Source organism: Chelonia mydas, chromosome 6, assembly GCF_015237465.2.
Source record: "Chelonia mydas isolate rCheMyd1 chromosome 6, rCheMyd1.pri.v2, whole genome shotgun sequence".
In the NCBI taxonomy this organism is placed as follows: Eukaryota; Metazoa; Chordata; order Testudines; family Cheloniidae; genus Chelonia; species Chelonia mydas.
This window is the reverse complement of record NC_051246.2, coordinates 219,417-244,672: the sequence shown is the minus strand read 5'-3', so window position 1 is coordinate 244,672 and position 25,256 is coordinate 219,417. Positions and strand designations below refer to the sequence as shown.

The 25,256-nt window shown below is 58.1% G+C and overlaps 1 protein-coding gene across 1 annotated transcript; it reads right to left on the bottom strand.

The window, feature by feature from the left end:
• Window positions 1–749: 749 nt before the first annotated feature.
• On the bottom strand, window positions 750–23,969 carry LOC119566246. Its single transcript, XM_037898648.2, has 13 exons — window positions 23,830–23,969; window positions 20,479–20,808; window positions 20,070–20,369; window positions 18,948–19,247; window positions 18,521–18,625; window positions 17,917–18,360; window positions 13,515–13,826; window positions 12,836–13,222; window positions 11,000–11,353; window positions 6,371–6,724; window positions 3,584–3,895; window positions 2,938–3,291; window positions 750–1,237 (listed from the first exon to the last, which is right to left on the bottom strand). Exons 1-13 carry the CDS (start codon window positions 23,909–23,911, stop codon window positions 1,233–1,235), a joined length of 3,639 nt encoding a protein of 1,212 aa, XP_037754576.1. The 5' UTR covers window positions 23,912–23,969; the 3' UTR covers window positions 750–1,232.
• Between the last annotated feature and the right edge of the window lie 1,287 nt (window positions 23,970–25,256).

Here is a 25,256-nt window from a genome sequence, read left to right as displayed (position 1 = left end):
GAGTTATGGGGGCAGAGGAAAAATGGGAACTGAGTTGATCGTTGGGGGACAACAGGCCAGGCCGGGCCAGGGGGCAGGGTGGGTGGTTTGCAGGGGATGGGCTATGGGGGAGACAGGACTGTGGGCTTGTATGAGAAGGGGGGTGAAAGTATTTTGGGGTGAGAGCTGAGGGGAGGGGGTTAAAGTGGGACTGAGAGGGGGAAATGGAGGTAGAGGGGGTGTGATATGGCCTGGGGTACAACCTGGACTTGGCAACTGCTCTACCCCCTTAACTCTCTAGCCCAGGGCACCTCTCCCACGACTCTGCCAGTGACCAGCAGTCCCTCCAGCCCTGGCTCTCCCCCAGCCATTAGCCTGTGACCATGCAACCAGCACAGTTACACACAGGCTCTGCCGGCCCCTCCTGCACGGTGTAGAGGGAGACACCCGCACTTCCCCCAGCCCCAGCCTGGCCCCCCAGGAATGTGCATCTTGCACAGCTGCAGACCCCCCTGGATCAGCGTAAGCTCGTTAATTAGTTCATCATACCATCAAAGGGTACGAATATGCACGAGCGTTTGTAACCAGAGTAATTCCCCAAACTCCAGTCGAAACCACACTGGCTGAGATAAAACATTAAAATAACAATATTAACTGCAGAAAGAGAGATGTTAAGGGCTTGTAAGTGGCATAAGCATAGAAGTTCAGAATTGGTTACAAAAAGAAATAAAAGATAAAACCACAGTCTAATTTCTTTAAACTTTATCCAGCTGAGTCAAATTTGGAGCAATAAGGTTTCTCTTACCCAAAAACCAACAGCAGCCGGTGCTAACTGGAAAGCTTTTCCCGTTAGGACCCCCCCCAGTTCAAATGTTTCTTTGTCTTTCAAACGACCCTGTTGCCTTCAGTGAGGGGGCGGGGGAGGAGAGGTGCCGTGGTGATGCCAGTGTCCCTGAGTTTATACTTTTCTCCAGGTGGGCTGCCCAGCCACCATGTACGTCCCAGTTCACCTGTGTCCCCCATCGTGGTCCAGCAACAGCACCCGCTCTCAGCCGTCACCTCTCTTGGGTGGGGATCTGCATGGCTCTCCCTCCTGACCGGCGTATTTCCAGGCTGCCCAGCATCCTGCCTACGCCGTGAGCTCCCCAGGAGAGTCAGACTGCCTGGCCACCAGTGGCTCTGCTTTGCTTTTCTCCTCAGAGACGGTAACTGGTGCAGGCCAAGTACCACCCAGCCCTTCTACGCCGGCCCCTTTATTCTGGAGGTAAAAGCATTCGAGAGAAAACACATTAAAACAACCAAAGTATCTACACGTGGGCTAATCAACTTACCAGGCATCACCCCTCCTCCCCACCTCCCCAAGGGCTCTGGTCTGCGTCAGTCCTTCCAGCCCTTCCCTAAGGTACGCTCAAGCCTAGAAGAGCCAGTTTCATCCTACCTCTCTTCAGGGGGGCTGGGGAAGTGGAGAGAGTGGGAAATCACCAGCAGGAAAACAAAGGAACCAGGGGTTTTTGATGGGATGTAAAACTCAGGAGACTCACTGGGACAGGAAGAGGCAGCTTTGAGCAGGAGGGAGGATGGGCATAGACCAGCTAGGGCTAGAGACGGCTAGTGGGCTAGAGAAGACTCCAGGATTCAGAAGAAAAACCATCCCACATGCCCCCTGAGGACTCTGACTCCAGCCCAAGGAATGCTCCAGAGTGGTGAGGAAACTGAGGCAGGGAAACACATGTACGGTTTATTGCTTTGGTCTAGATCTGTGTTCCTCACGCTGCTAAATATGGAGTGTGCAAATCTGTGTGCCCTTACTTTCACTGACAGGTTTCAGAGTAACAGCCGTGTTAGTCTGTATTCGCAAAAAGAAAAGGAGTACTTGTGGCACCTTAGAGACTAACCAATTTATTTCAGCATGAGCTTTCGTGAGCTATGTAGCTCACGAAAGCTCATGCTGAAATAAATTGGTTAGTCTCTAAGGTGCCACAAGTACTCCTTTTCTTCTTGCTTTCACTATCGCTTGTCCCTTGGAGTGGGGACAGTTGTCTCCTGGGTGTCCCCGCGTGGTGAGGAGTCATGCTGCATCTCCTGCCTCAGTTTCCCCCTCTTCAGGGCCCCTTTAAGAACTCACCCAGTTCAAACAGATGTTCAAACAAGCCCCACAAGGGATCCCATTTATTTAGTCTTCCAGGCCCCTCAGCCCCAACCCCAGGTCAGTCTCTCCCCCAGCAGCCCAAAGTATTTGAAAAACAAAGCACAAACTCCTACAGTCTTTATACCCCTCTCAGCTGGGCCAAGCCCCCTCCTCCCCAAGGGTGTGTCTGTCAGACTCTGCCCTGCTTCTTGGCCAGGGTCTCTGCCAGGCTCCCTGCCTGGAGAGCTTCCCCCCCAGCCCAAGGCAAGCCGCCCTGTTATGCTGCTTCAGAGGGAAACTGTAACCCCAGAGTGCCCACCCAGCGGGAGTTCTGGCGACGGCGTGTTTGAGATACGGGGGAGGAAGTGGGGTTTGGGGGGGCATCACTGATCCCAGGGGCTAGGCAGCGAGAGCACAGGGTCAGAGCTCTCAGGAGGGGGTGCAAGGCAGAGGATCTGCACCCCACAAGTAGGCTTAGAGAGCCCAAGCCCTGGGCTGTGGCTGGACCCTGGTCAGACTCTGGAGGCTTAAAGCACACGGGGCCCAGGGAAGTGGGTCACCCACACAACAGCCAAGAAAGGTGCAGCCAGGAAGCGCTCTCACAAGGGGTGCGTGTGTGCAACACACCATGTTGAGTCTCCACCGGCTGGGGTAACCACCTGCGTTAGCCTGTAGCCCCTGACGGCAGGGGTTTGTCCTGTCCTCTGGGGCAGCTGCCCTGGCCGCTGTCAGGGGGGAGGTGCTGCACTAGAGGGGCCCTGGCCTGCTCCAGTTGGGAAATTCCTAACATCCTGTACGAGTTTCAGGCTTTTCAAGAGGAAAGATCAGACCTGTGACCTGCAGCTCCCTGCTGCGTCTCTCCACTGGGGTCAGTAGGATGACGTGTCCCACCCGGCAGACGTACTCTGCCCCCTGGTCTCTCTGCACCGAGGGGGTGAAGCGGAGTCTCGTCTCCTGCTGGAAGCTTTTCCCGTCCTGTGTGTGGGGAGCTCCGGGCTCGATGCTGTACTCGGCCGAGTTCGGTATACGAACAGTCGCCCCAGTCCCCGTGTTCCTCCTGAGCCAGGTCACACACAGCACCCCAGGGAAATGCCCCGCCATGCGGCAGCTCAGGGTGATTTCCTCCCCCGCCGTCACTGACTCAGGTTGGGAGATTTCCGACACCTCCGGGGGCCGCAGGAGACCTGGGGAATGAAACATCCAGAGACAGTTACAGGCCCCGCAAGGGGGAGATGGGGCCTGGTGAGGGCTGCTTCCCCCTCCCTGGGGGGGTGGGAGAGATCTGACCTCTCCGTGGGGCTGGTACCCCATAAAATCACCCCCGGGTGTGACACTGTTACACCCCAACCCATCGGCGTCTCCAGCCGGAAAGGGGGACGAGGAATATTAGCTCCCAAACCTCATTCATCCCTCAGGGACCCTCCGGGGGCAGCGATTCCTGCTCATTCCCCGTCCGACCCCAAGGAGCCCCCTCACCTGTGTCCCTGGCTCTGATCTCTCTCTCGATCGGGGGCTCTCGGGGGCTTTGCTGAACGGACACTCGGACTCTGAGCTCCGGACGGTTCAGTCCCCGGCTGGGGATTCTCCAGATGCTGGTAGCGCTGAACGTGAGATCCGGGTTCTGGCTGATTTCTGGGGTCTCGTCTCTCCCGCTCCCTGCTCTGTCCCAGCTCCACTGGATCCGGTGAATCTCCCTGGGGTAAAAGTTCTGGATCTGGACAGCAAACGGCACCTCCTCCCGGGGCTCCCAGTGCGGTAACACCTGGATCTCGGACACCTGTGGCCGGGCTGCAGGGAGACAGCAGGAGCGTCAGTGAGAGCAGGGGCTGGTCAGGGGGAGAGCTGTAACGTGTCTCCCCAGAGAACTGAGTCAGACCCCGCTGGGGAAGGGGCGGGTGGGGACAGACCGGAGCCGGGGACTACACCTCATGAGTCAGCAAGGCCTGTGTTACGCCTCGGGGCAGAGAGCTCTCAGGCTGCCAGGCCATGTGCTGGGCACATAGGCGCCAACTCCGAGGGGGCTCTGGGGCTGCAGCCCCCATGGAAAAAAATGGTGGATGTTGAGCACCCATCAGCAGCTCCCTGTGACGAAGTGGGACTGTTCTTAATGGTTCCTCTGAATAGTGTGGGGGTGCCTCAGTTTCCCCGAGGCAGTTCTTAAGTCTCTAGGGGGTGGAGTAAGGGTGTATGATCACTGCAGAGCCCTAGAGGGCAGGTGTGTGCAGGGGTCTGGACACAGAGAATGGCCGACACCCTGTTTCCTGGCCACTGATGGCCTGGCCCTTCCCCCCTGCAAGGTGAGAGCTAAAGGGTTGGAGAACAAAGGAATCCAGTGACCTCCTGGCCGGGGAAAGGGACAAAGCCCAGAGGAGGGGGGGCTGGGGAGTTTCAGTTTGGGGCTGGCTGGGACATGGAGTGAAGGGCAGACGTGGTTGTCTGGCTCCCTGCCCCCCAAAATGGACCCAGCTGAGGGGTCCTGTTCTCTGCACCTGCAAGCTCTGTGTTAGACCATGTTCCTGTCGTCTAATAAACCTTCTGTTTTACTGGCTGGCTGAGAGTCACGTCTGACTGCGGAGTTGGGGGGCAGGACCCTCTGGCTGCCCCAGGACCCCGCCTGGGCGGACTCTCTGTGGGAAGCGCCTGGAGGGGCAGAGGAGGTTGAAGGCTCCGAGGTCAGACCCAGGAAGGGGGAAGCCGGGTGAGCTGTGTGTCCTGCAGACAGGCTGCTCCCCGAGAGGAGACTGCCCCAGAGTCCTGCCTGGCTTCATGGGGAGCAGTTCCAGAGCATCGCCCGGGGACCCCGTGACACCCCCCATCAGCTCCTTCACTTCCCCCCACCCCCCTCGCTCACCAGCAGCCCCCCATCAGCTCCTCCCCTCCCCCCGCCCTCCCGCTCACCAGCAGCCCCCCAAAGGTAACGAGAACACACTGACCCCTCCTAAAGATAAGGTCAGGCTGACGGGGTGAGGGATAGAGATGGTTTGACCGAACCAAGGTGTACAAGGCGACGGGTGGGAACTAACTAGGGCCGAGGGGCGACGCGTATCGTGTTTGTATCGGTGTATACAGAGGGGTCTCAGAGGGGGTGTCCTTGGCCAGCTGAGTGGGGAATGGAAAGTCCCGCCACTCCCTGAGCTAGTCCGTTGTGACGGGCACACGTGTGTTCGTGCCCCTGTAACCGCTGAGCCGGGCACTAGGACCGTGCTTCGTGGGCAATAACCCTGGCCGGGCACCTTCACTCCTGCGATGGAGCTTGTGGTCTCATTGGGGCTCACGGCACAGATGTCGCCTCACAATTTCCTGCCCCGTTTTCCAGCCAAGGAGCATGCGGGGGGGAGGAGGGGCGGTGGGCTCTCCTGTGAGGGCAGCCTGGCTACTGGTGTATGGAAATCATGGGAGATGGTGGCCATCTTTGGGACGGGCAGCCTCATTTTCATGTGGTCAGCCATCTTTCCTGAGGGCAGCCAGTAGAGTCAGTCCCATTGAAGCAACAGGAGACAGCAGCCATCTTTACTGAGGGCGCCCTCGCTACTGGAAAAGGGACCATCTCTGCTGAGGGTTTGTGTAGCTTCAACCCCAGGAGGTGGCGTGAGCCCCACGGCACGGTGTGGGGAGCAGCAGCTCCCCTGGGCAAGGGCCAGTTGTGCCCATAAGAGCAAGGACTGGGTACACCATTCATCGCTTTGCTTAATTACAGCTTAATGTCTTCGCCTGTCCCTTTGCCGCTGGTTGTCAGTGGGGTTTAGTCATGGCAGCGTGGGAAGGAGACAGACCCAGCTGTTATTAGCAAACAGTGTCAACAAAGGTCGGATGCTTTAGGTAAAACCTTCTCGGAGGTCCCATTCCCGAACCAGATCCCAGATTTCGTTGAAATTCCCTAGAAAATTCCTCCTCTGCCCTCAGACCCTGGGCTGTGAGTTTGGGGAGGACACACTGTTCTCCTCCTGCGAAACAATCAGGGTGAGTCCCTGCCTCAAGTGGAAAACTGAACCCCGTTTTAAACAGAGGGGCTGCTGCACCCGCCCATCAATTCTCTCCAGACCCGACAACCCTCTTTCCCCAGCACGGGGGGAGCCTGCGAGCAGCCCACGGGCAAGTCCCCAAACGTTCCAGGACCCGCCCCACGTGCTGGGAACCGGCCGGAGGAGGCTCAGCCCAAAGCGACGCTTTGTCTGGATGCTCCAGGTGCCTGAGAGCAGAGACCTCCTCAGCCACAGCAACCCCAGCGTCAGCGCGGCCCTGCCCGGTCCCGCTCGCTCGTACCTCGGAGCTCCAGCGGCCCAGTGGATTTTCCTTCAGGCTCCTGCAGGGTTTGATGTTCCACGGAACACAGGTACTCTGCCCCGTGGTCCTCGGGCACCGAGGGGGTGAAGCGGAGCTGGGACGTCACGCTGTAGGATTTCCCATCTGGCGCGGCTGTGGGGTCTGGGGTGACAATCTTGTGGGTGCCCAGAGTGTCTAAGCACCGGAACACCAGCTCTCCTCTTTTCTGTCGGTACCAGGTCACGCTCAGCGCCTTGGGGTAGAACCTGGCTATTTGGCAGCTCAGTGTTACCTGCTTCCCGGGGGCCAGGGCCTCTGACGGGGAGATCTCGTACAGAACTGGAGCCTGTGGGACTAGATCATGTGGAAATTGCACGTCATCGTTACGGCACCTGGAAATCTGACACACGCTCCCCATCACCATCTGGTCTGACCTGGCCCCAGGCCCCCGCAGCCTCTGCCAGGCCCTCCGCTCACCCAGTGAGAGCTCCCCTGAATGACTCCTGTGACACACACAACCTCAGGGGTGCTGGGGTTACCCAGGAGAGGGGTCAGCAGTGGGTGGAGGCCACAACCCCTCTGCCTGCAGGCGTTAGGTAAATCCACTTCCCTGCATACGCAAACGAGCCAGACTGCTCCAGTCACTAGTGAGCTCAGATGTGGCACCAGACAGTCAGAGGAGCCCAGGGCAGGGGCGCCAGAACAGGAGAGGGGCAGGGGGCCAGGGCAGACAGATTGGCATCAGCACTGCTTAGCCTGTTCGATGGCCCATCAAGGGTCATCAACCGTACAATGAACCCATTGAAAGGAGCCGGGGACTACACCTCATGAGTCAGCAAGGCCTGTGTTACGCCTGTGGGCAGAGAGCTCTAAGGCTGCTATGCCATGTGCTGGGCACATAGGCGCCAACTCCGAGGGGGCTCTGGGGATGGAGCCCCCACGGAAAAAAATGGTGGATGTTGAGCGCCCATCAGCAGCCCCCCCATCAGCTCCTCCCCTGCCCTCTCGCTCACTGGCAGCCCCCCATCAGCTCTTCCCCTCCCCCCACTCTCCCGCTCACCAGCAGGCCCCACCAATCAGCACCTCCCCCTCCCACCCAGTGGCTCCAACCCTCCACAGATCAGCTGCTCTGCGGGGTGCAGGCGGCTCTGGGGGTAAGAGGGAGCAGTGAGGGGCAGGGTGCGCTTGGGGGAGTGGGGAGAATGGAGTGGGAAGAGGCAGGGCAGGGGTGGAGCGGGATTGGGGGAGTGGGAAGGGGTGGGAGCTTGGGGGAAGGGGTGGAGGGTGCTTGCCATCTCTGGCAGGGCAGCTTGTGTCCGGGACAGAGGAAGCACAGGTCGCATGGCAAAAAGCTATAAAGGGCAGCTGCATCGTCTCCAATTTGTCCTCAGTCTTGCTTCTCACCTCTGGAGGGACTTTCCTACAAAGTGAAGCTCTGAACAAAGGACTGAAGGACCCCTCCCAGCTGTGGATGGGTTCCAGGGGGACTTTCAAGTCAGCAAACTCGCCAATGCTGCTCAGAACCTGGTACAGGGACTTTGACTCTTTGTATGTTTCTGACTGTTTTACCATTTAACAGCTCTCTTCTGGTTCTTTTCCTTTTTCTTTATCATAAATCTTTAGTTTTAGACACTAAAGGATCAGCTGGCACTGCAGCCTGGGATTTCGGGTAAGATCCACCCTAATACTGATCTGGCAATGTGGCTGGCCCTTTGGAGTTCAGAAGAACATTTTGTAAGGTGGGCAGAATTTTTAAATAACTTCTCACTGTACCGGACCTAGATGCTGACTGGGAGCCAGAGAACTGGATGCCGTAAAGGGGGCTGTGTGATTCCTTTTTTTAGCTTCTTGATAACCAGTGGGGGGACCAGGAGCACAGTTAGTGACTGGTTGGGGAGTTTAACTGCAGTGTTACCCACCAGTTTTGGGAGTACCTGCTCTCCTCTGTACAGCCTGCCCTGACTGTGACATATTCAGTGAGGGCTGCCCAAGGCACCCCGGGTTACAAGGAGCTCACAGGGACAGCTGGGTGTTGGCGGGGAGATGTATTGGTGGGGAGATGTTCCCCGTATCTGGTCGGGCACGTCTACACAGCAGCCGGGAGGTATCATTCCCAGCGGGGACGGACAGACGAGCTGGTGCCAAAAAATAGCCGCATGGCCACAGAAGCTCAGGCTGGTCACCGTAATACAACCCTGCCTGGCCCTGGGTGCGCACTCGGCGCTAGCCTGGCCCCCCACCCCCCGCTGTGGCCACACAGCTATTGTGAGCCACTAGCTGGAGCAGATTGAGTGCGTGTCTGTCGGCCCGTGCTGAGCATGGCGCTTCCCAGATGCTGGGCACACCCCGTACAGGCCCCAGGAGCTCCCCTGGGAGGTGCCGGGTCTGTTCCTGTCCCTGGAAACGTTGCTCAGAGCTGCCCCATATTTGGCACTTCCTGGCTTTGTATGGCTCATGCTGGGGGCGGGGGAGGGAAGGGGGGAATCACATGTAATCAGCCTTCCTGTCTCTTAAACAGATTGTGGAATTGTTTGTGGGCTTTTCTGTCTCTTTAACACAGCGACTGGAGGGGGGATGGGGTGGGACGGAAGTGATGCTGTGTGGGAATATGGAAGGTAGGGGAGGTGTTGAAGGCAGAGAATGGGGGAGGCTAATGGTAGGAAGGGAGCCTGAGACATAAGCCCTTGTATCCAAGGCCCGGTGTGAGTCCTCAGGCTGGAACTAAAGTAGTGGTCAAGCCTTGCTGGTATAAAGCAAAGTGAGCGAAACTCTGGCTTTGCACAGAAGCCAGGCCCTGCTGTAGAACATGCCTGGGGGCAGGTTCACAGAACGTGGCAAGGGCAGGGCTGGCATTGCAGAAACACACACGTTCCTGAGACGTGCCAGGCACAGGACATGCACGCAGACACGTTCCAGAAGGCTGGTACCAGAACACCCCATACCAAGGATGGTACAAACACACACACAGCCCCGCCGGAAGATAACGAGAACACACTGACCCCTCCTAAAGATAAGGTCAGGCTGACAGGGTGAGGGATAGAGATGGTTTGACCGAACCAACGTGTACAAGGCGACGGGTGGGAACTAACTAGGGCGGAGGGGCGACGCGTATCGTGTTTGTATCGGTGTATACAGAGGGGTCTCAGAGGGGGTGTCCTTGGCCAGCTGAGTGGGGAATGGAAAGTCCCGCCACTCCCGGAGCTAGTCCGTTGTGACGGGCACACGTGTGTTCGTGCCCCTGTAACCGCTGAGCGAGGCACTAGGACCGTGCTTCGTGGGCAATAACCCTGGCCGGGCACCTTCACTCCTGCAATGGAGCTTGTGGCCTCATTGGGCAGTGCGCTCGAGGTCTGCCGGGCCGGCTGTCTGCGCAGAGCTGGGAGAGCGCAGGGAGAGCACACACACACGCAGCCAACGTCTGACGACAGTGGTGCCATGGGGCAGTGTGTCGGTCTTTACCCCCTAACTCCGCCCCGCGGTGCCGGCCTTATACCGGTGAGGGGAGCCCATCCAGGGCTGCGTCTGGTCCCTCGGCCCACCACAGCCCCTCGGGGCAGACGAGCCCCCGGCACCGGGGCTGGGAGCGTCTCTGCCCCAGGGCCCCAGCTGCTGCTGCTCCCCAGGGGTGAGCTGGGGCTCACGGCACAGATGTCGCCTCACAATTTCCTGCCCCGTTTTCTAGCCAAGGAGCGTGCGGGGGGGAGGAGGGGCGGTGGGCTCTCCTGTGAGGGCAGCCTGGCTACTGGTGTATGGAAACCATGGGAGATGGTGGCCATCTTTGGGACGGGCAGCCTCATTTTCATGTGGTCAGCCATCTTTCCTGAGGGCAGCCAGTAGAGTCAGTCCCATTGAAGCAACAGGAGATAGCAGCCATCTTTACTGAGGGCGCTCTCGCTACTGGAAAAGGGACCATCTCTGCTGAGGGTTTGTGTAGCTTCAACCCCAGGAGGTGGCGTGAGCCCCACGGCACGGTGTGGGGAGCAGCAGCTCCCCTGGGCAAGGGCCAGTTGTGCCCATAAGAGCAAGGACTGGGTACACCATTCATCGCTTTCCTTAATTACAGCTTAATGTCTTCACCTGTCCCTTTGCCGCTGGTTGTCAGTGGGGTTTAGTCATGGCAGCGTGGGAAGGAGACAGACCCAGCTGTTATTAGCAAACAGTGTCAACAAAGGTCGGATGCTTTAGGTAAAACCTTCTCGGAGGTCCCGTTCCCGAACCAGATCCCAGATTTCGTTGAAATTCCCTAGAAAATTCCTCCTCTGCCCTCAGACCCTGGGCTGTGAGTTTGGGGAGGACACACTGTTCTCCTCCTGCGAAACAATCAGGGTGAGTCCCTGCCTCAAGTGGAAAACTGAACCCCGTTTTAAACAGAGGGGCTGCTGCACCCGCCCATCAATTCTCTCCAGACCCGACAACCCTCTTTCCCCAGCACGGGGGGAGCCTGCGAGCAGCCCACGGGCAAGTCCCCAAACGTTCCAGGACCCGCCCCACGTGCTGGGAACCGGCCGGAGGAGGCTCAGCCCAAAGCGACGCTTTGTCTGGATGCTCCAGGTGCCTGAGAGCAGAGACCTCCTCAGCCACAGCAACCCCAGCGTCAGCGCGGCCCTGCCCGGTCCCGCTCGCTCGTACCTCGGAGCTCCAGCGGCCCAGTGGATTTTCCTTCAGGCTCCTGCAGGGTTTGATGTTCCACGGAACACAGGTACTCTGCCCCGTGGTCCTCGGGCACCGAGGGGGTGAAGCGGAGCTGGGACGTTACGCTGTAGGATTTTCTGTCTGGCGCGGCTGTGGGGTCTGGGGTGACAATCTTGTGGGTATCCAGGTTCTCTGAGCAACTGAACACTGGCTCTCCCCTTCCCTGTTGGTTCAAGGTCAGCCTCGGCTCCTTGGGGTAGAACCCGGATATTTGGCAGCTCAATGTTACCTGCTTCCCGGGGGCCAGGGCCTCTGACGGGGAGATCTCGTACAGAACTGGAGCCTGTGGGACTAGACCATGTGGAAATTGCATGTTATAGTTACAGCACCTGGAAATCTGACACACGCTCCCCATCACCATCTGGTCTGACCTGGCCCCAGGCCCCATGTCCCCAGCAGCCTCTGCCAGGCCCTCCCCTCACCCAGCGAGAGCTCCTCTGAACGACTCCTGTGACACCCACAACCTCAGGGGTGCTGGGGTTACCCGGGAGAGGGGTCAGGAGTGGGTGGAGGCCACAACTGCCCTGCCGGTGGTGGTCAGTCAGTGTGTTGAGGTCACAACCCCTCTGCCTGCAGGCATTACACAAACCCACTTCCCTGCACACACAAATGAGCCAGCACAGATGTGGCATCAGATGGTGTGACAAAGTGGGACTGTTCTTAATGTTTCCTCTGAATATTGTGGGGGTGCCTCAGTTTCCCCTAGGCATTTCTTAAGTCTCTAGGGGGTGGGATAAGGGGGTGTAATTGTTGCAGAGCAAAGGGCCAGGGTACATAAATGGCCGACACTCTGTCTCCTGGCCACTGATGGCCTGAGCCCTTCCCCCCTGCAAGGTGAGAGCTAAAGGGTTGGAGAACAAAGGAATCCGGTGACCTCCTGGCCCAGGGAAAGGGACAAAGCCCAGAGGAGGAGGGGCTGGAGAGAGTTTCAGTTTGGGGCTGGCCGGGGAGTGGAGTGAAGTGCAGACGGGGTTGTCTGGCTCATGGCCCCCCAAAATGGACCCAGCTGAGGGGTCCCGTTCTCTGCCCGTACAAGCTCTGTTTTAGACCATGTTCCTGTCATCCAATAAACCTCTGTTTTACTGGCTGGCTGAGAGTCAGGTCTGACTGCGGAGTTGGGGGGCAGGACCCTTTGGCTTCCCCAGGACCCGCCTGGGCGGACTCGCTGTGGGAAGCGCCCGGAGGGGCAGAGGAGGCTGAATGCTCCGAGGTCAGACCCAGGAAGGTGGAAGCTGTGTGAGCTGTGTGTCCTGCAGACAGGCTGCTCACAGAAAGGAGACTTCCCCAGAGTCCTGACTGGCTTCATAGGGAGCAGTTCCAGAGCATCACCCGGGGACCCCATGACAGATGGTCAAAGAAGCCCAGGGCAGGGGCACCAGAAGAGGAGGGGGCCAGGGGGCCATGGCCCTATCACTTTTAAAGGTGGGAAAGCTATGTCCACTGTCAGGGTGAGCGATGGGGGGGACGGGGTGGAGATGAGCGAGTGGGGGGGCGAGGCCTTGGGGAGGAAGAGGCGGCGCGGGGGTAGGACCTCAGGGCAAGCATGGAAGCGAGGTTAGGGACTCGGGGGAAAGGGACGGTGCAGGGGGGCAAGGTCACAATTCGGGTCCCCATGGCCCCCACACTTTTAGGGAGCTTCCATCGCTTCTGGCACAGGGCCACATTCCCCAGTGCTCGGCACCAATATGCCGAGGTCTCCTGGTAATCTCGCCACTTACTTTGATGCCGAAATTGGGAGCTGAGCTCTTTGGAAAAGGGGCCTTAGAAACTGACCTGTCACCTGCAGCTCCCTGCTGTGTCTCTCCAGGGGGGTCCGTAGTGCGCCGTGTCCCACCCGGCAGACATACTCTGCCCCCTGGTCTCTCTGCACCGAGGGGGTGAAGCGGAGTCTCGTCTCCTGCTGGAAGCTTTTCCCGTCCTGTGTGTGGGGAGCTCCGGGCTCGATTCTGTACACGGGAGAGTTTTCTAAAGGAACCAGGGTGACTCTCTTGTCCTGTTCCTCAAATCGAGAGCTTGTACGTGATATCTGCGTGCTGAGCCAGGTCACACACAGCACCCCAGGGAAATGCCCTGCCATGCGGCAGCTCAGGGTGATTTCCTTCCCCGCCGTCACGGGCTCGGGTTGGGAGATTTCCGACACCTCCGGGGGCCGCAGGAGACCTGGGGAATGAAACATCCAGAGACAGTTACAGGCCCCGCAAGGGGGAGATAGGGCCTGGTGAGGGCTGCTTCCCCCTTCCTGGGGGGGCGAGAGAGATCTGACCCCTCCGTGGGGCTGTTATCCCATAAAATCACCCCCGGGTGTGACACTGTTACACCCCGACCCATCGGCGTCTCCAGCCGGAAAGGGGGACGAGGAATATTAGCTCCCAAACCTCATTCATCCCTCAGGGACCCCGCGGGGGTAGCGATTCCTGCTCATTCCCCGTCCGACCCCAAGGAGCCCCCTCACCTGTGTCCCCGGCTCTGATCTCTCTCTCGATCGGGGGGCTTTGAGGGGTTTGCTGAACAGACACGGTGACTGTAAATTCCGGACGGGTGATTTGGTCACTGGGGATTCTCCAGACGCTGGTCGCGCTGAACGTGAGATCTGGGTTCTGGCTGCAGTCGGTTGGTTCACACTTTTTCCAGGGTTTCCCATCACAGCGCCACTGGATCCGGTGAATCCCCCTGGGGTAAAAGTTCTGGATCTGGACGGCAAACGGCACCTCCTCCCGGGGCTCCCACTCCGGTAACACCTGGATCTCGGACACCTGCGGCCGGGCTGGGGGCAGACAGCAGTGAGAATGGGGCTGGGGTTTTAGCCCAAGCAGGATCCCCTGGAGGTGAACCCCCTTCCCGAAGAGTTACTCTGCTCTGCGTGTCTGGTTCACTCTCCTTAGAGCGGCTGGAGACCCTGCGATGCGCTCAGTGACATACAGGCCTGTGTGTGGACGCAGGGTCTGAGCCAGCTCTGCTCTGCCAGCTGGCGATGAACTGGGGCACGAGACCCCGGATCAGGCCGTATTTCCACAGACGCCCCACAGTGACCCGTTCGGGCTGCTGTGGGTTACACTTCACTTTAGTCTGGGCTGTGGGGCGTTGAAGTGTTGTCAGGCTGATTGTGAGCACAGGGCAGCAGAGCTGTGTGTAACATCTCCTACGGGGACAGGGGGCAGCCTGACAGGACCCACTCTGTGAGTGGGAGAGAATTATGCCGAATGGAGAGGAAAGACTTTGGGGAGTTGGATCAGATTAGCAGGATTTGAAGGGTTTGACCTGTTTGCTCCCTTTTTGAAGCTAGAACTGATGTGATGGGAGTCGTGGTTCTTCCCCGCTGTAGTTGGCATCTGCCGATCCCTGCAATTGAACTCTAAGCGCAGGGCTAGGGGAAGGAACCTCAGAACAGGGGGCAGAGGTGGAGGATTCACCCAACCAGCCCCCCGGGGTAGAAGCAATCCCACCCTGGACTCTGGGATGTTGCTGCCCTTGGACAACAAACCATGAGTGGGGTATCATGGAGAGAAAGGGGGAGCAGCATGTTACAGGGACATTCACCCTTTATATTTAACATTCCCTCAGTTTCCCGCCTTGCAAAGGGCACCACCCAGCAATCTGTGGTGTGGGTGTTTGCATAGGGTTTGCAGGCTTTGGACTCCTTGTTGTGGTGTTTTACCAAATGAATGGTGAGTTCCCTCTCCCTTGTAATGAGGGTTTGTTTGTCAGACACTCTCAGTGCTTGCCAGTGGGGAAATATTCCCTCATAGAGGCACCCAGGGGTGGGGTTTGGTTTTCCTGAATTACTGGGTGGGGGCTTGTCACAGAGTCCCTGGGCGATGCTCTGTAACTGCTCCCCAGGAACCCGGGCAGGACTCTGGGGGAGTCTCCTCTCGGGGAGCAGCCTGTCTGCAGGACACACAGCTCACCCGGCTTCCCCCTTCCTGGGTCTGACCTTGGAGCCTTCAGCCTCCTCTGCCCCTCCCTGCGCTTCCCACTGCGAGTCCGCCCAGGCGGGGTCCTGGGGAAGCCAGAGGGTCCTGCCCCCCAACTCCGCAGTCAGACGTGACTCTCAGCCAGCCGGGGAAACAGAAGGTTTATTAGACGACAGGAACATGGTCTAACACAGAGCTTGTAGGTGCAGAGAACAGGATCCCTCAGCTGGGTCCATTTTGGGGGGCAGTGAGCCAGACAACCACGTCTGTACTTCACTCCATATCCCAGCCAGCCCCAAACTGAAACTCCCTCCAGCCCCTCCTCCTCTGGGCTTTGTCCCTTTCCTGGGCCAGGAGGTCACCTGATTCCTTTGTTCTCCAACCCTTTAGCTCTCACCTTGCAGGCGGGAAGGGCCCGGCCCTCAGTGGCCAGGAAACAAGGTGTCGGCCATTCTCTGTGTCCAGACCCCTGCACACACCTGCCCTCTAGGGCTCTGCAATGATCATACACCCTTATCCCACCCCCTAGATACTTAAGAACTGCATAGGGGAAACTGAGGCACCACCAAACTATTCAGAGGAACCATTAAGAACAGTCCCACTTCGTCACATCTCTCCCCCTTCGAGATCGAACTGAGCAGGGTCACTTTAGCCGGTGACCTGGGGAAGTTCGAAGCCACCAACATTCCCAGGGATGCCCCAGCATCTCTCCCATTCCTTGGTAGGAGTTACACCAGGCCCTTCCAGTTTCACGCCCTCCCTTAGGTCGGGGGTGGTCGATAGCACTCGCAGGCCACATGTGGGAAGGTTTATGTGGCCCATGCCCTTTGGCCACCCCAAAACCCCAGGGGGTCAAACTGGGATTGGGTCTTCTCCCCAACAAGCTGGCCAAACACAGCCACTTGGTTATAAGACTGTTTAACTTTCTTAACAGCTTTGCATGCATCTGATGAAGTGAGCTGTAGCTCATGAAAGCTTATGCTCAAATAAATTGGTTAGTCTCTAAAGTGCCACAAGTACTCCTATTCAGAACAAGAAAATTTCTGGCTGTTAGGAATTGAAACTTTCTTGATTAAATCACTTTTACACCCTTCAGTTGCAATAAACTGCTTGCAAAGACTCCCTGAGGATTCCTTTCCCTAGGGCTTTTCTATGCAACAATTCACCCCTCACAGAAATTCTGCTCTTACCCTCTTTACCTAGGGCTTGCTCTAGAGGAACACTTTCCTGAGCAACAACAGACTCTTTCTGGGTCTCCCTTACATCCAGAATTACCTCTGGCCCATCCAGCGGATTCCTACACAATCCCCTTTCAGGCAAACTTACAGACTTCCTAGATAAAAGGTCAGAAGCATTCTCCTTCCCTTTGCCACACACAAGTCCAGGAATCAGATTTCAGAGTAACAGCCGTGTTAGTCTGTATTCGTAAAAAGAAAAGGAGTACTTGTGGCACCTTAGAGACTAACCAGTTTATTTGAGCATGAGCTTTCGTGAGCTACAGCTCACTTCATCGGATGCATAGCATATCGTGGAAACTGCAGAAGACATTATATACACACAGAGACCATGAAACAAAACTTCCTCCCACCCCACTCTCCTGCTGGTAACAGCTTATCTAAAGTGATCATCAAGTAGAGCCATTTCCAGCACAAATCCAGGTTTTCTCACCCTTCCCCCCCCCCCCCCCAAAACACACACATACAAACTCACTCTCCTGCTGGTAATAGCCCATCCCTCTTTGAAACCTCTCTTTATAATGCGCATGATAATCAATCTTTTCCTTCTTGCTACAGGTTTCCACACCCTCAGTAGGTAACACAATCACACACCTTCTTGCTCTCCTTGTGCCCTGGCTAGGATCTCACCCTGATTAGACAGAGTTGCTGCACCCTTTCCCAACAACACACTAGCAACAGGCAAAATACAAGCACCAGAATTTTCTGGGCTCTGGGATTTTACATAGACACTAACTGGATGCGACCTAGTTACAGGGCCATTCTCCCAAGCAGACACAAACTTAGGACCATTCCCATCTTGGGCTTTAGCTGAATCCAGAACCAGCTCTGAGACAACTGCACGACCCTCAACCATCACAGGCTGAAAGGCCCCTTCTGTCTGCTCCACAGACAAAGAAGAGCCGGACACACTTTCTCCTTTCCCAGACACACAGCTTGGGATCTCATTCCCCTGGTCCCAGCACACAAGGCTGGTCACAGACAACTGCTTGGAGATCAGGGTAGCTCCCTCCACAGGCAAGTCAATACCCCTGACAGACACAGGCACATTTCCTTCTCTGTCCCAATTCTCCACCCAGCTAACAGGTAAGGTCCAGGGACACTCATCTTCCACTCTCCTCGCCTTCCCACCCTGCTGACTAGACACAGCCATCAGCTCACAAGGCTGCCTAGGCTCATCCAGACTTTCCTTACCCAGCACCTTGCCACTCCCAACAGATCCCCTGCCCTGCCTGTGTCTCCCCCGCCTCAGCTGGGGTCTCAGCTCCCACTGTGCTCAGCGCTGCCCTAGCTGTCCCAGCTCGAGCTGGTTCTCTGTTGTACAGTTAAGAGGAACCCCCAGACATTGAACCCGGCCCTTGCCTGTCTGTGTCCTGAGCTGTGACCAGAGCCCCCCAGGACTGGCAGATACAGACGTCTGCACCGGGGCCCAGTGTCTGTTTATCCTGGCTGCAGGCTGCTGGGGTCAGTCCTGGGATCCCCCCCATTAACCAGAGACCTTCCCCCAGGCCTGACACAACGTGCCCTCCCTGCACTGGCTGGCCCTGGGTTGGGAATCCCTGCACAGGGGCCAGGAGTGACTGAGCCAGACCCGAACTCCTGGCTCCGACAGCCCATCGGCTGCTGGATGCCCTGGGCGCTCGCTGGATTCTGCTCGGCTCAGGGGAGGGGTCCTAGCGAGACACATCACAGCCCTGGGGACACTCACCCCATGGCCGGATCTCCCCGGACTCTCGCTGCTCTCGGATCCCTCTGGCCTCGTGGTGGAAGCTGCACCTGACCCGCGCCCCGTCGTCCTGCACCGTGGGGGTGAAGCTCAGGGAGGCCGTGAGGCAGGTCCCTGATCTCTCCTGTGTTGATCTCCAGCCGTGGGGCTGGGGGTGTAACAGCGGCTGGAGCTCAGGCCCCTCCCCGGCCTCGCTGACCCCGTCAGTCCCGATCACCGTCCTGTCCTCTCCGTGTATCCGCTCCCACGTCACAGCCGTGTCCTCGGGGAACGTCCCCCCCATGACGCAGCTCAGGGTCACCTCCTGTCCCAGGAGACACCGCGCCGGCCCCAGCACCTTGGAGACGGAGTAGGAGACTTTCCCATCTGGTACCTTGGAGTCGGAGTTGGGAACTTTCCTATTGGTGCTGGTGGGGGCACAGCGGCCTAGGCAGAGAGAAGGTGAATAGCATCGGCGAGGCTCAGGCTCGGTGGCTCATGGACTCTCTCCCCGACCCGCTGCTCCCTCGGGGATCCTGTGGCCCCCCTGTGGTGGCTAATGGACCCGCCCCCGTCACCCCCAGTGGCTCATGGCATCAGCAGTTACCTTTCCATCTGCACCAGAAGTAAGTGGCTAAGGCTGTCGTCACCGCGGCCAGTGTTACCGAGAGCCCCAGCAATGCTGCGAGCACCGGGACGGAACCATGCGCCCCTGCATGGGGAGGAGACAGGGAGACAAGGTCAAACCTCGCCCCGTACAGCTCCTCGCCCCCGACCTTCACAGCCATCTCCTGAGTCTGCAGAGCAGGTTCCAGCACACGGCAAGGACACGCACAACCCCCGGCCTGCGGGTCACTCTTTGGAGCTGTTTGTGATGGGCCCTTGGCTCCGGCCCGCGTTGTAAAATGCCATGGATACTGTACCCCGATGCAGTAGCCATGCAGACTGTGCCACGTTCCTGACGACTCAGCCCTGCTGCACCGACTCCTCCCTTCAGCACATGGCGTTTTGCTGGGTCTCCAGCCCAGACTCACCTGTGACATCCAGGGGGAACTCCTCCCGCAGGGGCTGAGCCAGAGCCGCGTGGCTGACGTGGCAGGAGAAGATGCTGCCGGAGTCGCTCTCAATGGGGGTGAAGATGTAAACTGCAGTGAGGTTAAAGGTCCCGTCCGGGTTCCTCTGGGGGGCAGAGCGGGTGACGTCGGTCAGAACCCGCCCGTCTCTCAGCCACGTGACGGTGACGTCCCCGGGGTAGAATCCCCACACGTGGCAGGGGAAGTAGGTCTCCGTATTTCTTATGGCCGATCGCCTGGGAAAAGAGATTCTCGGAGCAGCTGAAAATGCGGAAGAGGCAAATATTATGGGTCTAATAGAAATTCACCGGGTGTCCGTCTAACCTAGAACAACACCCCAGTGTTGACTATCCTGTGCCCAATAGGTCCTCCGGGTCCTCTCAGATCCAGCACGCCTGCTGCTGTAGTCTGGGCAATCCCAGTCTGGGCCCCGTTCTCACAGGAGACACGGCCAGTTCCAGCCGGGCCCCATCTCGCCATCTGTCGGCCTGCTGGGGGTCTCCCATCACTGGGTTCTCAGCGCTGCACCATCGCCCTGCTGGGTCCTGGCTGAGGGTGGGACTGTCCCGGTTAGTCTGTACCCCGGGAGTTGGTGTCTTTCATCTGCGTTTTTGGGCTGGAGCAGAGCTGGCCTGTGTCTGGACAACGCCAATGGTCTGTGCCCAGGCTGTGGACCCCCCGCGTTCCCCCTTGTCTGCACGGATGGCACTGGGGAGATCTCCCACCTTTGCCCCTACCTGCTGTGACAGGGCCGGCGGGAGCTGCTGTCTGGAGGCCGTGCTCAGATCATGCACCGTGGTGTTCTCTGTCCCTGCACAAAGCTCGTCTACACAGGGGTTAAAGGGCCGTGGGCTGGCTCACACGGGCGCTCCCTTTGCTGTGGGTGCCCATGGAGCTGCACCGGTGTTACGGCAGTGATGGGAGATCGCTCTGCAATGGCCAGTGCGGGCAGGGCCTCTGAGCCAAACACAGCGGGTCTCACTCGGTGGTCGCCCCCTGGCAGAGCTGGCTGCAGTGGGGTGGAGCTGGTCTCCGCGCTGCCTCTCAGGGAAGCTGCTGGGGGCCAGAGAAAGCTGCACCCACCTCCAATAACCAGGGCGAACTCCTCCCGCAGGGGCTGAGCCAGAGCCGCGTGGCTGACGCGGCAGGAGAAGAGGCTGCCAGAGTCGCTCGCGGTGGGGGTGAAGGTGTAGGTCAGGGTGAGGTTGAAGGTCCCGTCCGGGTTCCTCTGGGGGGCAGAGCGGATGGCGTCGGCCAGAACCCGCCCGTCTCTCAGCCAGGCGACAGTGACGTCCCCGGGGTAGAATCCCCGCACGTGGCAGGGGAAGGAGCTCGCTGCGTTTAACACCCCTGTTTTCCGGGGGATGGAGACTCTGGGAGCAGCTGGGAATGAGAACACGGCACCCAGAGTTTAACCTGCTATAAATACGGGATATGGAAAAACTCCGGGACTTCAGCGTCCCACCAGGCCGGAAAGCTGCAGCAAACTCACCCGTCACCTGCAGCTCCAGCTGCTTCTCCTCCTTGTCGGGCGTGTAGATGATGGTGCTGGTGTATCTGCCTCCGTCCTGCACGGCCACTTGGTGCAGCAGCAGGGAGCAGTTTCCCTGGCTCAGCTCCTGGGGGAAAAGCTCTGATCCCTGCTGGGAGACTTTCTGTCCTTTGACGTACTCCGCCACCCTGTGGCCCCCCAGAGACCAGGCCAGGTAGAACTTAGTGATCTCAAAGGGCTCCCTGACGGCGAAGGTGCAGGGCAGCTGGATGTCGGAGCCCAGCGCAGCCCTCACCGGGGAGGGGCCCACGGACAGGACCAGCTGGGAATCTGGAGAGGAGGTGGGGAGAGAGTTAGGCAGGGAGACGGGGGCTGGCTGTGGGAGGTGACAGCTCCAATGATGGGCACTGAATAAATGTCAGGTTAGATGCCGGGTGCAGCCCCCCCCAACCCGTGTCTGGGCTCTCAGCCCCGTCCTCCCCCATGCTCGCTGGGATTCTCCTGCATTTCCCTCAGCTCCTGTCTCACTCTGGGTCATTCACACGGGCTCAGGGAAGACTCAGTGGCTGAGGCCGGGCAGAAGCCAGCAAAATCATGGAGCAGGTCCTCAAGGAACCCATTTTGAAGCACTTGGGGGCGAGGAAGGGGATCAGGAACAGTCAACATGGATTCACCAAGGGCAAGTCATGCCTGACTAATCTAATTGCCTTCTATGAGGAGATAACTGGCCCTGTGGATGAGGGGAAAGCAGTGGATGTGATATATCTTGACCTTAGCAAAGCTTTTGATACGATCTCCCACAGAATTCTTGCCAGCAAGTTAAAGAAGTATGGGCTGGATGAATGGACTATAAAGTGGATAGAAAGCTGGCTAGATTGTCGGGCTCAATGGGTAGTGTGTCACGGAGTCCCCGGGCGATGCTCTGAAACTACTCCATACAAAGCCAGTCAGGACTCTGGGGGAGCCTCCTCTCTCTGAGCAGACTGTCTCCAGGGCAAGAAGCTCACACAGCTTCCACCTTCCTGGGTCTGACCCCAGAGCATTCAGCCTCCTCTGCCCTTCTGTGCGCTTCCCACAGCGAGTCTGCCCAGGCGAGGTCCTGGGGAAGTCCAAGGGTCCTGCACCCCAACTCCACAGTCAGACATGACTCTCAGCCAGCCAGTAGAACAGAAGGTTTATTAGACGATAGGAACACAGTCTAAAACAGAGCTTGTAGGTACAGAGAACAGGACCCCTCGGTCAGATCCATCTTGGGGGGTAGGGAGCCCAGATCCCAGCCTGGGCCTCCCTCCACGTCCCCAGCCAGCTCTAAACTGAAACTCCCTCCAGCCCCTCCTCTGACCTTTGTCTCTTTTCCCAGGCCAAAGGTGTCACCTGGTCGCACCCCCCTCCTGGGTCTCAGGTTACACAGCTGCAAATGGCTGGGCAGTCTCACCTGCCCTGAGGGCCTCAGCAAAATCAGTTAGTCTCTAAGGTGCCACAAGTACTCCTTTTCTTTTTACGAATACAGACTAACACGGCTGTTACTCTGAAACCTGTCATTATGCAAGGCACTGCATTTAGCCGCATGGAGTGGAAATCTATCAACTGCATGAAAAGGTCTTCTGCAGTTTCCACGATATGCTATGCATCCGATGAAGTGAGCTGTAGCTCACGAAAGCTCATGCTCAAATAAACTGGTTAGTCTCTAAGGTGCCACAAGTACTCCTTTTCTTTTTACGAATACAGACTAACACGGCTGTTACTCTGAAACCTGTCAGCAAAATCACACACCCAATTCCCACCACCTAAGTATTGGTGCAGTACCCAGGGAAAGTAAGGTACACACAGTATTCAGAGAAAACATTCAGAACATTCCCACTTCATCACATAGTGATCAACGGCTCCATGTCTGGTTGGCAGCTGGTATCAAGTGGAGTGCCCCAGGGGTCAGTCCTGGGGCTGGTTTTGTTCAATATCTTCATCAATGAGCTGTATGATGGGATGGATTGCACCCTCAGCAAGTTCGCAGATGACACTAAGTTGCAGGGAGAGGTAGATACACTGCGGGGTAGGGATAGGGTCCAGAGTGACCTAGACAAATTGGAGGATTGGGCCAAAAGAAATCTGATGAGGTTCAAGAAGGACAAGTGCAGAGTCCTGCCCTTAGGAAGAAAGAATCCCATGCACTGCTACAGGCCGGGGACTTACTGGCTAGGCAGCAGTTCTGCAGAAAAGGACCTGGGGATTACAGTGGACGCGAAGCTGGATATGAGTCAGCAGGGTGCCCTCATTGCCAAGAAGGCTAATGGCATATCGGGCTGCATTAGAAGGAGCATTGCCAGCAGATCGAGGGAAGTGATTATTCCCCTCTATTCGGCACTGGTGAGGCCACATCTGGAGTACTGCATCCACTTTTGGTCCCCCCACTACAGAAGGGATGTGGAGAAACTGGAGAGAGTCCAGCGGAGGGCAACAAAAATGATTAGGGGGCTGGAGTATATGACTTATGAGGAGAGGCTGAGGGAACTGGGATTGTTTAGTCTGCGGAAGAGAAGAGTGAGGGGGGATTTGATAGCAGCCTTCAACTACCTGAAGGGGGGTTCCAAAGAGGATGGAGCTCGGCTGTTCTCAGTGGTAGCAGATGACAGAACAAGGAGTAATGGTCTCAAGTTGCAGTGGGGGAGGTTTAGGTTGGATATTAGGAAACACTATTTCGCTAGGAGGGTGCAGAAGCACTGGAATGGGTTACCGAGGGAGGTGGTGGAATCTGCTTCCTTAGAGGTTTTTAAGGCCCGGCTTGACAAAGCCCTGGCTGGGGTGATTTAGTTGGGGATCGGTCCTGCTTTGAGCAGGGGTTTGGACTAGATGACCTCTTGAGGTCCCTTCCAACCCTGATCTTCTATGAGTCTACGACTGACCCACCTGTACCCAGGCCTTGCCACCGGGACTTTACTCTGCTGCTGAGCCCTGGAGCCCTGCCCTCCCCCAGGACACCAGGGGATCTGTACTTACTAGCCACCCAAAGGAAGAGGAGGGGGACAAGGAGACCCCCCCCCAGCCCTATGTTCCCCACCCTCCATCCCCCCAGAGCCGCCATATCTGGGGCTGGCAGGAGAGCCCTTCACTCCCCGTGGGTCACACGGGCTAGAGCTGGAAAAACAGGTAACAAAGTACAGGTGAGAATTCATTGGTGTTTGCGCAGCACCGTGCCTGTCAGCGCAGCCGGGCCAGCCTGTGGTGGGAGCGACTCCAGGGTCTGCCCAGCCACACACAGATGCCCCTCCCACCCTCTTCCCCCCTCCCTCAGCTCCTGGCAGGGCTGAGATCCCGCCGAGACCTGCCCCAGGACACCAGGGGTTCTGTACTTACCGGCCACCCCGAGGATGAGGAGGGGGATGAGGAGACCCCGCAGCCCCATGGTCCCTGCCCTCCGTCCCCACAGAGTCGCCATCTCCGCACCTGGCAAGGCGCCCGGCGAATTCCCTTTCACTTTCCATGGATCACGGGGAGGGGCTGTAACACTGGGCAAAGTACAAGGATCAGGAGTTCTGATGTCGCTGGGTGAGGCTCAGACACACCTGCCTGACGCTGGCACAAATGTGCTCCCTGGGACAGTCCCTGCCCCCTCAGACACCGTCAGGGACTGGCTCAGAGGTGGCACCCACCTGACGCTGACAAGGAGCTGTTCACTGCTGTACAGACCCACGGTCAGACAGCAGTCCCCAGTCTCAGCGCTCTGGTGCGAATTAGCCCCGGGCTGTCCACGCCCCAGCCACTGACAGAGGGAGCCTGGACCAGGCTGGACTGCAGGGCTCTGGGGCCCTGTGCCTGCCAATATCCCCAGCTGGCACTCAGCCCAGAGGGGGGACGGGGCCTGATCCACCCCCTGGCTGTCACCATGTGTCACGGAGTGTGGGGGCGTCCAGGCCCTGCACCCCTCTTCCTGGGATTCACTGAGACTCTCAGCCAGCCAGTAAAACAGAAGGTTTATTGGACAACAGGAACAAACAGAGCTGTGGGTACAACCAGGACCCCTCAGTCAAGTCCTTCTGGGGGAGCAGGGAGCTCAGACCCCAGCCCTGGGGTTCCCTGTGTTCCTCCACCCAGCCCCAAACTGAAAACTACACCCCCCTAGCAGGCCCCCTCCTGCAGCCTCTGTCCACGTTCCCAGGCAGAGGTGTCACCTCCCCCTCCCGGCTCAAGTGACAGGCTCTCAGGTCTCCCGTCCCCAGGGCACATTCCCAGGCCAACACTCCCCCCTCCCTGCTGCGTCACATCGTCACATCTCTCCCCCCTTCGAGACTGAACTGAGCGGGGTCACTCCGACCAGTGACCTGGGGAAGTTCGGGGCCCCCTCTCCGGGACAGCGCATCCGCTATCAGGTTGGCACTTCCCTTCACGTGGACCACGTCCATGTCGTAATCCTGGTCGAGCAGGCTCCACCTCAGGAGCTTGGCGTTGGCTCCTTTCATCTGGTGCAGCCAGGTCAGGGGAGAGTGGTCGGTGTAGACGGTGAAGTGTCGCCCGAAGAGATAGGGCTCTAGTTTCTTGAGGGCCCACACCATGGCCAGGCACTCCTTCTCGATGGCCGCGTAGTGTTGCTCCCGGGGTAGCAACTTCTTGCTCAGGTCCACGATGGGGTGTCTCTCCCCCTTTTCATCCTCCTGCATTAACACAGCCCCCAGTCCCATGTCTGAGGCGTCGGTGAATACCACAAAGGGCTTCTCAAAGTCTGGGTTTGCCAGAACTGGGCCACTGACCAGAGCCTCCTTCAGCGCCCGGAAAGCCTCCTGGCA